Genomic DNA, 18038 nt, shown 5'->3' on the forward strand with positions numbered 1-18038 from the left:
GCAGGAAGCTGTCCTCTGTTTTCAACAACCACACTAGAGGGAAGAAATACAAATGTATCTTGACCTTCCAGGGGTCACCACAGCTGACCAAGTGCTCAATAACTTTGTCAACAAAACAGTCATTCCTGCCCCAAAACTGTAGAACCACCTTCAGAGCCCCGGTCGAGGAGCATGAGAAAACACCAGCCTTGTTTCCAATCGAGGATGGTTACCTCCCCTTATCTGCTGGCCTTAAACACATGTGGCTCTCAAAGACCAAGCATGTGGCCCACGAAACATGACAGAGTGGCTACAGCGGCCCTTTCTAGAAGAGGTGCTCTAAGGACAAGAGCCCCACTACTGCCTGTCTTCCCATTATTGTTGGCACTGGCCAGGTGTGTGGAATTCTTACCTTTTTAACTTATTCCACTGCAGGGGCTTCTCAGGAAAAGAGAGCATCCTCTGCTCACAAGTGCTGGTGTGACATGAAGGAGAACTTTGTCTCCTTAACTCATGGTCACACAGCCTTTCTTTCCGTAGGAATGCACAAATGCGAGAGAAGAGGTAGCACAAACAGACCCCTGTCACTCAGCATCAGCTAGGTAGAAATGGGCCACAGTGCTGTCCAAAAACCTACTCCAGCAATCTACCCCCACCACACACACCTCGAGACACCAAAAGACCCTGAGCAGTAGCAGACCTCTCAGCCGCCGTCCCATGTACGCTTTTATTTCTGCTGTTTTGGTGCTGACGTGCTTTCATAGGCAAGGTATCTCTGGTTGCCATGGTTTCCATTAGTATAAGAGCTCTGCTGTTGGGGCTCGTAAAAAGTTGCACTCATGTAAAAAGCCACCAGAACTAGCAATGTTAGCATCATCGTGTGTCAGTGCTTCTTTTCTGCTGGCCCCAGGCAGCAGCCACTCCCCACCCTCCTGTGCTCTGCCCGACACCTTCTCCCTCCCTGTCTCTTCCTCACTCTGCTGGCTACATGCTCCTTGTCTGGTCTCTGCTGTGCTCATCACATCTCTTCACATCCCTCCACTTACTTCTGGAGTGGCTCTGAGGGTCCTTGTTCCATGTTCTTCACAACAGTGGTCTCCCTCCTCAGCCTCCTGTTGTGTGGGTGTCTGTAGACAGAACTCGTTTCCTCCTGCCACAGTTGCCCCACCTTTGTGCCCGCAGATCCTGAGTCTGGGTGTCCTTTGTCCTGGCTGCAGAGTAAGGACGAGTGGCTCAACAGTCTGTAAAACCAAAAAAGGAGCAGTGGCCTTGAGAGGACATACTATAGGTGACCAGCCCCAGGGTTCTTCAAAGGTGCAGGAGCCCGGAGCACAGCAGCACAAGTGCGCTCGGGCTCCCCTGTTTTGACGCTGCTGCCAGTAAGAGTCATTAGATAAAACTGCCTCCATCAAAGTTTCTGCCTGCAGTGTTACATCACTGTTGTGGGGGCCTCACCCAGTGCCGGTCCACCTGGAACAAGCAGCAGCAGAGCTGATGTGAAGGTGAGCCCTGTTGCTAATGCAGCCAGATGGCATCCTGGGGCCTTCTGCGGGTGCCCACAGACCAAGGCGCAGGGAGGCTGACCTCCCAGGACTGGCCACGGCAACTGACTAGATGCTTCAGAAGGCTGAAACGATGTGCACGGCCAGGCGAGAACAGGCCCACGGGGTCATGCAGACCACTCGCCCCTCTGACTCCCCTTTCCATTTGCTGCAGCCCAATTCCAAAGCCACTTACACCCATCTCATGCCACATTTTCATCACAATTTGCTATCTTCCCATGACTGCTGGCAATGGTCATTCGTGTTGAATTCGTAGTCTTTTTTTAACACATTCTCCGTGAGCAATGTGTGTATTAGCATTCAGACCTGCTGGGCTGTTGCACTTGTCTTAGAGAAGTCTGTGTGGGGGGTGTGCCCTCCTGGAGGACCTGTCCCTCTCATAACGCTGTCTTTCTCTTCCTCCGCTCTGAAGGAACTACCTTGTTCTGCACTTGCTCCATCCCTAGAGCCTTGCTTCTCCAGGCCCGAGAGACCAGCAAACCGTCGCCCTCCGTCCCGCTGGGCCCCACACCCCGCCACTGCCTCACCAGCTCCATCACCCGGAGAACCCACCTCCTTGGAGGAGCTCGGTGATGAGGAGCCACCTGGGGAGAAGCCGCACGTGTGATGCAGGTTGGCATGGATTATCCGGAATAATTCACTGTAATTTGCATAATCACACCTTCGTCATCAACTGAACTCTACCCCAGAAGGAGAGATCTGATTTTCCCAAGGTCAAAGAATGTTTTTTTAAAAAAACAAAAACAAAAACACAGCTGCTGAATGTTCAACCTGTGAACCTGAGATGTTTCTAGAATGAAACAGTAAATGTGCCTGTAAGAACTTAATTTTTTTCATAGCTCAGAAAACTATTTTTGTCTCCATCTTTTTTACACAAAGTATATTAAACAGTAAATATGATATAAATAAATTAAAAATGAAAGTTTTAAAAATGTACATTATAAGACATTCTGAACACCCTCACACGCAATACTGACTGCCTGTTAAATCTGCACTGTTAACATTTTGCTTTGGTTTATTTCCACGTTGAATTAGTGTGTTTTAAGTTAATTTTATTTTGTCAGCGTTCTTGTTTCTTAAGAATTTTTGAAATGCTTCAGCCTGTCGAATTCAGTGAACTTTTCATAATGAAAAAACCATGAAGCCCGTAGACAAGGCATCTCCTCTGTCCTAGAGGGGAGAGACGGCAGCGTCCTGGAAAGGCACAGAGGCCACAGCTGGGCTGCAAGTCCACCTGCTCCTCCTGCCCTGCACGTCTCTGGGTGCATGTCCATACCCCTGCTGTGGTCTCACCCACCTCCGTGAGTCCTCTCCCGCCATGACGTTGTGTGACCCCCTCGTACTGTACTGTTGGTGTTGTCTTCTTGCATTGACGATACAACAGCATTTAAAAATTACTGTTAGAAGACTAACTGGCAATACACAGTGTTTACTCCAAATTTTCTTGTTTAAGGAAAAATACCACAAAAAGTCACGAGCATACCAAATGGAAAGAGAGGGTGGTACCTCAGCATCTGTATGAGGTGATGATGAAGAAATAAAGTGTTTATAAAACAGCACCTGTCCCAAGCTCTTGTCTCAAGCACCCTCCACCTTAGTTCCTAATGGCTGGAGAGAGGACGCAGGGGGAAGGCGAGTCAAACAGCCACTCACGTATCTGACTGGGATGCACTGTGAGTGCACAACAGCCTTTGCAGCCTCTCCGCAACAGTATGTTAGGATTAGAAGGTGACTTCATTTTTGCTAAAAACACCAAAATGGATGGATGAGGGGGTGTGAGGAAACAGGTTACCCACAGTCAGGACGTGCCTACCCACTCCCCTCCCTGGAAGGTGGGAGAGGCCATTTCCACCCTGGACTGAGGTGCGACTGAACTGTCAGAATGACAGACCAGGAGTTTATGAAGTGGTGCTGGTGAAGACAGAACTGCTTCAGGCCGAAGCGTCTAGCTAAAATGTTTCAGCAGCAAATGGGCTAATGGCTTAAGCTCTTTTCCCAGCATTACCACAGTTCCATTAAAAAAAAAAAAAAAGTTGGACATTGGAGCCTGCTGTAGTAGCTGTGGAGAACAGCCTGACAGTTCCTTAGGGAGTTAACCGGTTACCATGTGACCCAGAAATCCCACCACTGGGTGCAGGCCCCGGGAGAAAGCTGGGCCTTGGACTGGGCAGGTATTTGTTCACCCATGTTCACAGCAGCTTTACTCATGGTAGCCAGAGAGTGGAAACCACCCAAGTGTCCATCAATGGTTCATCCACACACTATTCAGCCTTAGGAAGCAAGGAGATTCTGGCACCTGCTGCAGTGTGGATAAACCATGAGGACAGCATGCTGAGGGCCATACATAAACCAGTCACAAAAACAACAAATGCTGTATGATTCCATTTACAGGAAGTACCCACAGTAGTCAAATTCATAGATACACCAAGTCATGGTGAGCAGGAATTTGAGAAAGAATGAGGATAGTTAGTGTTTAACGGGTACAGAGTTTCAGTTTGGGAAGATGAAAAGTTCTGGTAATGGATGGAGCTAATGGCTGCTCAACAATATGAATGTACTTAATGCCACTGAGCTCTACGCTTAAACACCACTAAATGGTGAGTGCTGCATGTATTTTACAACATTAACAATTTTTAATGCAAAAGATAAATACTTAACCCCAGAGACACTGCAAGTTGACAAATTTCTTTCCCGGTCAGCCTCTGCCCACCATGAGTGATGGGAGGCGCATTAACACTTCCACTTGCAAGCAAGCAGGCAAGCTGCTGGTGCTCATAACTGGGAAAGTGCCAGCATCCAGTGCAATTACAATCCGGGACACACACACATCAAAGCTGCCCTGTGCAGCTTTGTTCTCAGACAGGATCCTAAGAGTTGGCAGCCCTGGCCCCCAGAGGCTCTCACTAGTTCAGCAACTCCGAGAGAAAGACGATCTCTTAGCAGCTGCACCAACAGAAGCCCCAGGACTGAAGACTCTCGTGGGTCTGCTCTCATTTACACGTCGCACCCTGAGATTGTCACTACCAGACTGGTCCAGTAAAGGAAAACCACCAGGGCAGTGAGAATAGAGAAAGGGTGACTGGAAGGCGGCGAAGCCTGGACGTGATGGTGGGGGGGCCCCTGGAATCACAAGGAGAGGTTCTGGTCACCACAGAACTGCTCTCTGCCTGGAGATGAGTCCTAGACACAGAAACAAAATATAGAGATAGTACAGTGTAAATCCTAAGTTAAGCGGGGCTTGAGCTGGACTTGAGAGGAAGAGCAGGATTAACTGGGAAGGCAGGAGAGACTGTCAGGGGTGGGGAAGAGGAGTAGAGGTGTGGGGAGGGGCAGATGAAGACCTGGCACCCGGGCAGTGGTGTGGTCACTGCTGGAGGAGAGCCTGCAGGGACGTAGCCATGTCAGCGGCACCAGTGCCTCAAAAGTGGTTTGGAGCCCCTCTGACCATCTAGTTCTCTAAGGGTCGGGCATATGTATTCTTGAATCCATCTACTGTGGAACCTCTCCAACTTTTGCACGGGCAGGACAAGAGGATGAAATTAGTTTCTACACTCCCGTCCAAATGGAGTGAGGCACGAAGTGGGTAAAGCGCAGCTGCTTGTCTGTTCTCGTCCCCACCCGCTGTCCCTCATGTGCAATTTGCTCTTATGTCCTAAACAAAGAGGCAGAAGCAGATTCCTCCAAGCCAGCTCAGAGTCCTCACACCCACCGGGTGTGCCCTGCCCAGTCCTTGCTACATTAAGGTTTTCAGGATTACGTGTCTTTTAAAAATATATATCTGTGCGAATCATTATTCTAATTCCCTTTAGCACATCTGTGTCTCACTCACTTTACTGAGCTTGTCAGAGTTATGCACATTTATTCTGTCCAGAAACAGCTGAGAAGTGCAACTATCATTTTCTATTTTCTAATTCATTGACTTTTTTTAAGTTGTGGATTTTAACTGTGTTTCAAAAACCATTTTAAAGTATACGATCCCGTGGGATTTGGAACATTCAGTGTTGTACAGTCATCACCACTGTGTAATCCCACAACATTTTCATCACCCTACAAGGACATACACATTAAGCAGTCCCTCCCCACAGGGCCTGGCACCCGCAGATCTGTTTTCTGTCTCTGTGGTTTTGCCAATTCAAGACATTTCATGTAAATGAAATTGCAGTGTGAACATGTCTGGCCTCTTTCACCTAGCCTGTTATCATGGTTCACCCACACCACAGCCTGTCAGTACTTTCAGAATATTCCACTATATAGATTACTACATTTTATCTGTTCATTTTTAAAACAAAAGAAAATGCTTTGTTTACCTTAAATAGCCTTCATGATTCCCCAAAAGGAAGCAAGTCACAATGAATAATCGGACACTCAGTCCAGTTGCTCAGTCGTGTCCAACTCTTTGGGGCCTCGTGGACTGCACGCCAGGCTTCCCTATCCACTCAGTCAATTCGCAAATTTGAGGCACTGCAGTGTCTTTACAAACACAGTCATTTCCTGGGGCCACCAGTACGTGTTATGCTTTGTCTGCCTTTAGTCCTCTCAGCACCATTCTTTGAGGCGGCACTGGAAACAAGTATAGCAGGAACTCAGGCTGAGTCATAAGCAAGTTGCCCATCTAAGTGAATCTGATGACATCAGTCTTTAGTAAACTCTGGGCTACTCCACTCAGACTAGAGAAAGCTGGATTTGAATCCTGGTTTGAACACAAAGGACTGCAATCTTAAAGGGCCATCTCTTGAAAACTCATTTGAGTGACAATAATACGTAATTCCCAGGGCATGTAAGGATTAAGGTTTACTGTGTACCTACTATGTGCAAGATCCTGTACTAAGATCTGCCAACAGCAACTTTCAACCAGGACCAAACAAAACAAAAAGAGGCTCCCTGCTCTCTCAGAGCTTATGTCATGTGATGAGAGACCAGAGTAAACAGGTGTGAGTGTGATGGAGAACAGTGAGCTAAAAGGCTTTCCTGGGAGAGACCCCATGAACTGAGGTCTGGGCAAGAAGCAGCTGTCGGGCATGCAGAGGAGGTAGCTGGTGAAAAGTGGTGATGAAGAGCTGAGCCTGTGTGTCCCTGGAAGTGAAGGATGGGTACTGTGACCTGAGGGGGGCGGGGGAGGCCTCACAGTACACAGGGAAGAGGGAATTTTACAGTAGGTCAGGGGGCAATCCATGGAACGATATTAAGCAAGGAAGAAAAGAACTTTCTAGAACACTACTGTGATGTGAGGATAAGGTCGGGCCAGAATGAAGGCTTCCTGACAAATGGCTGCTGCGCTGACCCAGAGCAGCCTTGCTGATAGCTCCAGGGTTTCTGTTGCTGCTGTTATTATTAGCATCGAGCCACCAGGCTGGCCACAGGCCGCTCATCGAGAGCTGGGCTGTAGGACCTGCTGCTGAGGCTCCCACAGGGCCTACCGCCACACTCCAGGATCTACCGCAGCTGTTCAGATAAAAACCAAGCCAGGCCCTCACTGGCTCTGCGGCTGCCTCTCAGGCTGGGCCAGCAGCCCTGTGAGTGGCCTTGGATCAAGAACAGGCTTCTCTCTTAACCCCCCACACTTCGGGCACAAAAATCACACAAGATTCCCATTCCTGTTCTGTTTCAAAGGTCTGCTTCTTCTCCAAAAAGAACCTGGCACTTCTAAGCTATAGTCAGTTATCTGCCATTTAGCAAGAATGGGTTCCTAGTCTTTAAAGGTGTCTTTATAAGGGGACCACAGAGGACTCTGGGTATTTGGATAGTGTGGGAGGGTTGGGGAGGCACCCAGTTATAAGCACTGCACAACATAAAAGTTGGATAGGAACAAAAAGATAGCCAACTTTGTTTATTCTAGGCTCAGTTCTGTCCAGTACACCGAATGAACCCAGTCTATTTCAAAGACAGACGCTTCTGTAACTTCCTAGTGAGCTAATAAACTTCAACAGGGCACCAGGAATCCAAACTTCACGATCCCCACAGTAATCCTGGAACAAATTCACCACTCATTATTCAACTCCAGTCTTCCCCATACAGGTGATTTTAACTGATTAAAATACAAAGTGCTGAAGATAGTATGATGAAGTGGATGCATCTGAAAATAGATGGTGGAATTATAAATTCTGAGTTCCAAATTTCTGGAGAATGACTAAGCAATAAGCAATTATACATAAAACTGTTTATAAGCAATAAGCAATTATACATAAAACCATTTGTACTTATTGAGTCACTTCACTTAGGGGAATTTACCCCAAATTATTCCAGTGACATCAGTGTAATTTGTACAATAGATTCACAACAGCACAAATTATACACAAAAATTTGGAAACAGGCCAAACAAGTTATGGTCCATCCACAGGTTTGAACACTGTGCTCCTTCACCTATAAAACATTCCTAGTGACCAGAGGCTGGATGGACCTGTGGGGACTCAAACATAGTCATGTACCTGCTCCCACGAGGCTTATCCCCTGGTCAATAGTGTCCAACTACCTCAGCTCAAACCCTGCTTCACCACTGTCTACCCAAACACCCTTGGGAAAATTACCTGTGCCCCCCAAGTCTGAGTTTTCTGCTCTGCAATGTAAACAATGATCACCTTATAGGTACGGTATGAGGTCTGGACAGCTAATACTTGTCAAGCACTTAGACTAGATTTGTGAAGTAAAATGATTCTATAAATGTCACATCATAAAACAATATAATATGTGCTGTAATAGTATATTTAAGTGTAGAGTGAGCACAGACATGGGACTGATTCTGCCCAGGGCTGGGGCGGAGGGTGTGCGGTGGGGGCGGGCGGGGTGTGGAGAGGAAGGTCTAGGAAGACCTCATGCTGACCTGTTTGGGAAAAGTCTTGAAGGAAACAATGAGGAACCAGACTGAGAAAGAGAACTTGCAGAAGGACTGCCTAGGTTGTACATGTAATACTCCTTTCAAGTTTCTGAAGAGAGGTTCCAATTTATTTTCAATTACTTTTGTATCCTGAACTGGTATTTTCACTGAATGTGACACCATGCTACGCTTTATTGGAGAGAAAAGCAAAGGGTTAAAAAGTAGCTCATCCATCCTGACCCCCAGGACCCTGCTATCCACCTCAACACAGTAATGCCATAGTAAGGGCTGTCCTAGCCAAAAAGCAAGTTACCCCTCCTGAGGCACCTATCCACTATGGCATTTCACAGGAAGAGCCACTCTGATCCACTAAAAGACTCTCACTGCTGAAGTGTTAATGTGACACCAGGAGCCACGGTGGCACTGTCTTCTTGTGGCTCATGCCCATCTATGAGCTAGAATCCAGACAGGCGCCAGCATTCTCACGGCAGTGCCAGTAAAAATGAGATACATATGAATTTTGCTGTGTAGTCACTAGAACTGTTCATGATTAGTCCACCTACTTCTGAGCACATTATAAAAATCACCCCCATTTTCCCTTGAAGTTAGGCGTGGCTTTTTGCCAATGAATGATGAACCGGAGTCACATATATCACTTTCTGCTGGCAGTTTTAAGAGCTAATACACCACTTACTATGTTGCTTTTCTGCCTCAGCAGTTGGGAGACCACTGACCCTTCATCTGGGCCTCTGAGTGGTGCCATACACAGACCCACTGCAGCATGAGGAACAAATAAGTCCTTGTGCAGTAACACCACTGAGACTTGGGAACTGTTCATTAAGGCAGCACAACTTAGCCCATCCTGACTGGAGTAACTGTCAAAAAATGGGAATGCATAGGTAAGTAATATGAAAAAGCAAAAACTACATGATCATCTCAATGGGCACAGAAAGAGCATTTGATAAAATTCAACATCCATTTTTTATAAAAACTTTCACCAAACTGTGTATAGAGGGAACATAACATAATAAAATAAACCCACAGCCAACATACATAATACTCAACAATGAAAAGCTGAAGGCTGCCCCACTGAATTCCAGAACACAGCAAGGATGCCGACTCTCACCACTCCCCTTCAACATAGTACTGGAGGTCCTAGACACAACAATCAGGCAAGAAAAAGAAATAGAAGGTATCCAAGTCAGAAGGGAAGGGGTAAAGCTGCCATTATGTACAGAAGACATGGTGTCTATACAGAAGATTCCACACAAAAACCATTAAAACTGATCAACAAAGTCAGCAAGGTAGCAGGACACAAGATCAACATACAAAACCTGTTGCCTCTCTTTACAGTAACGAAATATCAGGATGAGAAAGTTTTAAAAATCCAATTTAAAATCACATCAAAAAATAGGAATAAAACTAACCAAAAAGGTGAACAATTTACATACTAAGAGCTATAGAACATTGCTAAAGGAAACTGAAAATGATTCAAAGAAATGGAAAGATATTCCATGCTTTTGGATTAGATGAATATGGTTAAAATGGCCATACTATTTTTTTTTAAATCTACATTTTTTTAAATGTGATCCCTATCAAATTACCCATGAAAATTTTCACAGATTAAAACAAATAATATTAAAATTTACATGGAACCATGAAGGACCCATAGTTCCCAAAGCAATCCTGAGGAAAGAGAATAAAGCCAGAGGTATAATCCTTCCAGACTTACAATACTACAAAGCTACAGTAATTAAAACTGCCTGGTACTGGCACAAAAACAGACATGGATGAACAAAACAGAACAGAAAGCCTAGAAATAAACCCACATATCTACAATCTTCAACAAAGGAGATGATAATATACAACGGAGAAAAGATAGTCTCTTCAGCAAGTGGTGTTGTGAAAGCTGGACAGCCACATGTAAATCAATAAAGTTAGAACACACCCTCACACTTAATACAAAAATAAACTCAAAATGGCTTAACGACCTAAATATATGACAAGATATCACAGAATGTAAATAAAATATTCTCAAAAAAATCACAGCAATATTTTCCTAGTTCAATCTCCCAAGGCTACAGAAATAAAAGCAAAAATCAAGTGGGACCTAATCAAACTTATAAGCTTCTGCACAGCAAAGAAAATCATACACAAAACAAAAAGGCAATCTACAAACTGGGAGAAAATATTTGCAAATGATGCAACCAACAAGGGCTTAACTTCCAAAATATACAAACAACTCAAACAACTCATACAACTCAACGACAAATAGCCCAATGAAAAAACAGAAGACCTAAATAGACATTTCTTCAAAAAGCACACACAGATGACCAATCAGCACATGAAAAGATGCTCAACATCACTAATTATTAAAGAAATGCAAATCAAAACTACAAGGTACCACCTCACATTAGTCAAGAATGACCATCATTAAAAAGTTTACAAATAACAAATGCTGGAGAGGATGCAGAGAAAAGGGAACCTTCTTACACTGCTGATGGAAACATAAACTGCTGCAGCCACTATGGATGTTCCTCAGAAAACTAGATATGCCATATGCCATATGATCCAGCAACTCCACTCCTGGGCGTATACCTAGATAAGACTATAATTCAGGAAAGATACAGGTACCCTCTATGTTCACTGCAGCACTGCTTACAACAGCTAAGACATGGAAACCACCTAAATGTCCATCGACACAGATGAATGGACAAAGAAGATGTGGCACATTTATACAACTGAATATTACTCAGCCATCAAAAAAATCAAATAGTGCCATTTGCAGCACCAAGGATGGACCAAAAGATGATCATACTTAAGGGAAGTAAATATGAGAACGACAAATACCATGTATCACTTACATGTGGAATCTAAAGTATGACACAAATCAATGAAATAAAAACAGACTCGTAGAGGACGGAGTGGAGGATGACTGAGAGTTTGGGATAAGCACATGCAAACTATTATATATATGATGGATAAACAATAAGGCCGTACTGTATAGCACAGAGAACTATATTCAACACCCTGTGACAAACCATAATGGAAAAGAGTGTGAGAGAGAACGTGTGTGTGCATGTGTGCACATATGCATGTATGTATATGTATAACTGAGTCACGTTCCTGCACAGAAGAAATTAACACAGCACTGCAAATCAACTATGCTTCAATAAAATCTTTTATAAAAATTTAACTCTTTAAAAAAACATCTGCAAATAATAAATGCTGGAGAGGGTGTGGGATAGAACCCTCCTATACTCTTGCTGGGAATGTAAATTGATACAGCCACTACGGAAAACAGTATGGAGGTTCCTTAAAAAACTTGAAATAGAGCTACCACATGATCCTGCAATCGTATACATATATCCCATATATATATCCCCAGGCATATATATGGAAAAGTGAAAGTGTTAGTCACTCAGTCCGACTCTTTGTGACCCAATGGACTGTTGCCCACCAGGCTCCTCTGTCCATGAAATTCTCCAGGCAAGAATACTGGAGTGGGCCATTTTCTTCTCCAGGGGAACTTCCCCACCCAGGGATCAAACTCAGTCTCCTGCATTACAGGCAGATTCTTTATGGTCTGAGCCAAATCATAATTAGAAAAGAAACACACACCCTGTGCATAGCAGCACTATTTACAATGGCCAAGACATGGAGGCAATCTAAATGTCCACTGACAGATGAATGGATTAAAAAGATGTGGTATATATACACAATGTAATACTACTCAGCCATAATAAAGAATTACGTAATGTCATTTGCAGCAACATGGCTGGGCCTAGAGAGAATCATACTCAGTCAGAGAAAGACAAACATCATACGGGATCAGTAATATGTAGAATCTAGATGATACAAATGAGCTTATTTACAAAACAAGAGACTCAGACATAAAAAACAAACTTATGGTTTCCAAAGAGGAAACAGGGAGAGATGAATTAGTAGGAGTTTGGGATTAACATATACACACTATTATATATAAAATAGATAAACAACAGGACCTACTGTACAGTACAGTGAACTACACTCAATATCTTGTAATAACCTGTAATGGAAACGAATCCAAATAATTACACACACACACACACACACATATATAACTGAATGACCTTACCATCCACCAGAAACACGCTATAAATCAACTATACTTCAATAAAAAATAAGCACACATTTTAAGAAAAAAGAGATTAAATTTTCACAGCATATAAAGCTGCTCTAGGCAAAACTGAAGTCACTCAGTCGTGTCTGACTCTTCATGACCCCATGGACCGTAGCCTCCCAGGCTCCTCCGTCCATGGGATTTTCTAGGCAAGAATACTGGAGTGGGTTGCCATTTCCTTCTCCTATAAAGCTTCTACTTCATGTTAACAGAGTTTAAAGCTATGCAAAGTTATTATTTTCTTCCTGAACAGAACTTTCAGTTCCTTTACCTCAGAGGATAGACAGTATTACTGAACTGACTACAGGGATAAAGCACAAGCGAACAGCTAGAATATTCCAGTGACACTGCTTCCTGACCCCTTCCCTTTTCTTTCCAGCTACATTTGCTGGAAAAGTCCAGACGGAGTTCCTCCCCTGAGCCAGCAAACTGAGACAAAGGTGAAGAGTGGCTTCCTAGGGAATTACAAGTGCACGTTGAAAAAGACTATAAAAGTGTCCTCACCAAGCCCTCATTTAATATATAATTTTAACCATGGCAATCATTTTCAGAGGGTGCTTCCCCTGAAACTTAGCACAATGGTCTCTGCCTCACAGCAGTCGCCCGGAGTAACTTAAGGCCCTTCCCAAATCAAATAAATCAGACTCCCGTGGGCGTATCCTTCAGTATACTTAGATGGGTCCCCTGCGGGTCTGGGCAGCTAAGATTGGGAATTAAGAAGCTAGCAGAGCAGAAGTGCTTAACCTAGACATCCCCAAACCTTCCTGCACACTGGGATCACCCAGGGGCCTTCAGAAACCCCATCCCCACCTCCTGCCCCAGACCTCACGATGTAATTGGTCTGGGGCGAGACCTGGGCACTGGAATTTTTTAATGAATCCCCTTTGGTATTAATTCTATTCTGTAGCATTGTTCAAGAGCCCATCTTAACCACGTGTAAGAGCTCAGGGGCTGAGTCAGAGAGACATGGGTACAACACGGTGCAGTCATGGGCATGGTCCTCACCCTGCCAGGGGCTTGGTTTTCTAATTCTGTGCAGTGGGAATCACAGCATCTACCTCACAAAGTGGCTGTGAGGATGAGCGGTGACACTGAGTCAGCACACGGTCTGCCAGAGGACACTTGTTCTAGAAACAGGATTGTCTCATACAGACTGACAATCTTGGAAATCAAGGTGACTGTCCTAATGTCCGGAGAAGACAATGGCACCCCACTCCAGTACTCTTGCCTGGAAAATCTCATGGACGGAGGAGCCTGGTGGGCTGCAGTCCATGGGGTTGCTAAGAGTTGGACACGACTGAGCGACTTCACTTTCACTTTTCACTTTCATGCATTGGAGAAGGAAATGGCAACCCACTCCAGTGTTCTTGCCTGGAGAATCCCAGGGACGGGGGAGCCTGGTGGCTGCCGTCTATGGGGTCGCACAGAGTCGGACACGACTGAAGTGACTTAGCAGTCCTAATGTCATAGTTAAAGGCACCAGGAAGCCAGACTCAGCCCCGGCACCCCTGAGCAGAGGGGCTGCAGGGGGCCCACCCATACAGCCTGCCCGCAGAGCGAGTGGGGCTGAGCTGGTCCTGCTACGGACATGCTTAGGCTGTCAGGCGGACCTGGCCCGTCTCAGTCCAGCTGCTTCTGTCTTGGACCTTAAAGAGATTAAATCACGTCTTGAATGTCACCAAATTCATTTCTTTTCAAGGTTGTAGAGTAGCCTCAAGCGACCTGAGTGAGTGATTGTATCCGACTCTTTGCAACCCCATGGAATTACAGGCTCCTTTGTCCCTGGGATACTCCAGGCAAGAATACTGGAGAGGGTTGCTATTTCCCTCTCCAGGGGATCTTCCCGATGGAACACTCTTTTCTCAGGGTGTTCTCCAAATGCAGTGGTCACCTACCACTGCTTCTGCCGTTCATGTGGTGTCCTTTCTGACGTTAACTGACAAGGAGGAGGAACTGAGGCATGGTGACACTGTATTTATATTTGCATGGATGGTGGAGAAGGCAGGGAAATTGCCTAAAGCACTGCCACACTTGAAGTGTAACACCTCGGCCCAAGTGAAGAAACACAGAATCATGGATTGGAGGGGCCACGGAGCAGCCACAGATGTGACCACAGGAGTGATTTACTTAAAACATGTTTGTCACTAAGGAGGGGTCATCCGGGCACTGTCCCACCCCACAATTCCATGAGCAAGAGCTGACACCACGACTCTGGCGGAGGCAGCACCAGGCTTGGCTGGGGTGGGCTGGCAGCGGGGAGGACAGGGCGTGGAGCCCACCTCCTCTCTTGTCCATCATCTCCTCACACTTTATTCAGATATGAATAGCTGACTTCTTACTGTTAGCAAAGTGACGTGAACAAGTTCAAGGACATTCCTTAGTCCCTGAAGTTGCTTCCCTTTAGGAATTCTGGAGCAGCTACAGCCTGGCTAAGAGGCAGGATCCCCCATGGGCTATGGGCTGCACGTCCCAGGAAGGCAGAGGGATTTTTGTTGTAAAAAGCCTCTGCTCTCCAGGCCACAGTGGACCTCTCCTGTCACTTCCTCCTTGTTGGCTTGACCTCAGTCCTGAAGGAGGTCATAATCAGAGCAGACTAGTTAAAGCAGAGGTTCAGAATAAGACTGGAACATCTTCCCCCTGAGAACTGTGTCCTCAAAAGTCAAGTCCAAACTGAACTGAATTCTCAGAGCCATTAAAGATCTTGTCTAAATTTACCCTGACCCACTTAGGGGAGGAGCCAGAACAAAGCAGGCCTTTTTAAAATGACACTTGGGACACTGAACTAAAGGCACAGAGGCTCATAAAGTGGCTAGTGACCAATCTGGAAGTTCAATCCAACACTAAGTCACCACCTGGGAGACCAGATGGGCAGCAAACTGCTTCTGTGGCAGTGATGTTCACACCTGGTCAGCACCTGTGGACAGTGCCACCTGAAAGGGAGCTGTGGGCTGGACCATGATGAAGGTGTTCGATTCGTTGCCTAGCAACACCTCACAGAGGACACTCAGGAGCAGCAGCACCTTAGCTGTGGCATTTCAACAAAGCATACAGTAGGTTCTGAGTCACTGCTCCAGGTAGGAGATCCAAGAGATGAGGCATATGCCTTAGAGGCTGGAACCCTCTCTCTTCCTCAGTATTTAAAATGGCCTGAGCTCCCTTCCCCAGGCAAGAGCTCATTCCACACGGCCTGGGAGCAAGCAGGCCTGGTAGGTCACTGCGTGCTTGCCCAGGAAGGCTAGTTTATATTCCCAGCCTCCTCCAGTCTGCCACCGGCCGTGAAGCGATGTTCAGGGGACTTCTTCCCGGCCTCGAGGAACCTGAGTTAACACTCTACAGCTTCACAGGCACAGTGGGTGGTGAGCCTCACAAAGGCAGGGCCCTCTATAAGCTCACAGTGCACTCAATGTAAAAGTGGGAAAAAAGTGTTAATTGCCCGGTAGTGTCTGACTATGCCTCTGTCCATGGAATTCCTCTGGTAAGAATACTGGAGTGGGTTGCCATTCCCTTCTTCAGGGGATCTTCCTGACCCAGGGATGGAACCTTGGTCTCTTGCATTGCAGGCAGATTCTTTACCATCTGAACCACCCCAAGCACAGCATGGTTCACCCTGAAGAAATGCTTGTGGGAATTAGAAGAATTAGAATTAGGATTAGAAGAAGTACATTAAAATTTAAGAAATATAGCTAACCTAAAAGACCCACTGCCCAGCATAAACACTCATAACAGAAGGATAAGCATGTTGTAATGCTAGTTAGGCAGCATACAAATTCAAGGTTTCACAAAGTGCTGTTACTCACATCTTTCCTTTAATACAGTTAGGATCCGGATGCCTCCTTAGTGCCTCTTTCCCTTTGCACTCTTTTCCGGCCCTTTCTACAACTGCATCCCACACCATGAACTGCTCTCTCCTGAGCCTCTCAGAGGCCCAGGGTCCACCCTGCCTCCAGGTGATGCAAAAGCAGACCTTGAGCTATTTTAGGGGAAGGATGGAGTAACCAGAAGAGAGAGATGTCAGAAACCTCATGTCTCCCCTCTGCCTCCAATCTGTAATCTTCCTCCACCTTGGCCCCATAATTATTGGTTGGGCCTAACACAGCTAGGAATTTTACTTAATAATAAACATGATAACAGTAATTAACCATCTCCCGGGTATCGTCTCATTTAATACAACAATCTGAGGCATCTCTCGGATGCAGCAGAGAGGTTAGGTCATTCACAAGCCGTAAGAGGGGAACCAGCTCCTGGATCATCTGACCCAGCCCTCAGCTCCTGCACTGTTTATCCCCTGCCCCAGCTCAGTGCTGAACCCACTCCCCCACCCTCTCAGCAGCATCTCTGAGTATCTCCAAAAACACATCACTGGTCATCTGTTTCCTATCCATGCATCATCTGGGGCCCCTGGTGAGACTCTGCAGCTGTGCATTCACTCAGCAAACACATGGTGAGGACCCACCGTACTGGCCACTCTGCTGGACTCAGGATATGAGTCACGTCAGATACGGGCTGCCCTTGGGAGGAAGAGACAGAGACACAGCAAATCTGTTCAGAACAGCATCTAGACAGGACAGGAACAGGCTGAGTGCCACAGGGCCTGGGAAGGCGTGGCCGTGGGCAGGTGGCTCAGCAGTGACATCACAAAGTGCAGAAGATCAAGCCTCTGACATCACAGAAGACTGACGGAGCCCCACAGAGGGTACACAAGGAGCTCAGACCCAGAGACCTTCCACCAGGCAGTTCCCTTGGTCCTGAACACACAAGGCCATCGCCTTGGTCCTTTTCATTCAGCCAGTCAGCAGACAGATGACCTCCCCCAGGTACAGGGCACTCTGCTAGGGGCTAGGCCTGTCACAGAAGCAGGACAAAGCCACTCCTGCCTTCACAGGGAAGACAGCTTTGTTACCAGACTCTTCACACAGAGAAGCTGCCCAGATGGCATTTGCTACAGCATCAACACACATGGAGATTTACTGCAGGACAGTCCATGAGTGCTGGCTCACAGGAGCTTGCAAACAAGCTGCTCTAAACTGGAGCCACTGCACCAGCCGCCAAGGGTGACTGAGGACAGAGACACCAGTGTCTGTGGCAGCCTGGGGCCAAGAGCGGTGATGTGCTGACATGTGTCAGGCAGTGTGCTTCTGTGGGATGGCATTTGGTCAAAAATAGGTGATCCACTTAAATAAGCCCGTTTCTCAAAATCTTCCAGGAAATATAATACATACAAATATGTACATATTTGTATACATATACAGAAATATATTCCTGTCTTGATCACTACCCTCCAAGGTCTACTCTTCTATTAACTCACTATTGACCACGGGATTTTTACAGAAACTAACGCCTGTGGCCAGGAATTTTTATTTCGGCAAGCCAAAAATTAATTCTGTTATTTCACTAACATTTTGCAGATTATCACACTCATTAGTTAAGCCTGACACACCTGTAATGTCTTCTCCGGCACGGTGAGTTTCATTTTCAGTTTTCTTATCAGAATCAATCACTAAGGTGGTTTTTGTCTTTCTGTTGT

At 45.9% G+C, this 18038-nt stretch overlaps 1 protein-coding gene and 1 long non-coding RNA gene across 6 annotated transcripts in view; one reads left to right on the forward strand and one right to left on the reverse strand.

Moving 5' to 3' along the window:
• MTCL1 (microtubule crosslinking factor 1) overlaps positions 1-3097 on the forward strand; it is a 113358-nt gene extending 110261 nt beyond the window's left edge. For 3 of the 5 annotated variants that reach the window (XM_061399912.1, XM_061399916.1, XM_061399913.1), the window contains one exon: positions 1954-3097. In XM_061399912.1, the coding sequence (XP_061255896.1) occupies positions 1954-2148 (195 nt within the window). In that variant the 3' untranslated portion in view covers positions 2149-3097. The remainder of the gene's footprint in view (positions 1-1953) is intronic. The other 2 variants (XM_061399914.1, XM_061399915.1) reach the window with 1 other exon arrangement.
• On the reverse strand, positions 688-17294 carry LOC133237641 (uncharacterized). Its single transcript, XR_009733283.1, has 2 exons — positions 16968-17294; positions 688-1220 (listed from the first exon to the last, which is right to left on the reverse strand). It is a non-coding gene; the product is annotated as an uncharacterized LOC133237641 (long non-coding RNA).
• Positions 17295-18038: the final 744 nt, after the last annotated feature.

Source organism: Bos javanicus, chromosome 24, assembly GCF_032452875.1.
Source record: "Bos javanicus breed banteng chromosome 24, ARS-OSU_banteng_1.0, whole genome shotgun sequence".
NCBI classification, from domain to species: domain Eukaryota; kingdom Metazoa; phylum Chordata; class Mammalia; order Artiodactyla; family Bovidae; genus Bos; species Bos javanicus.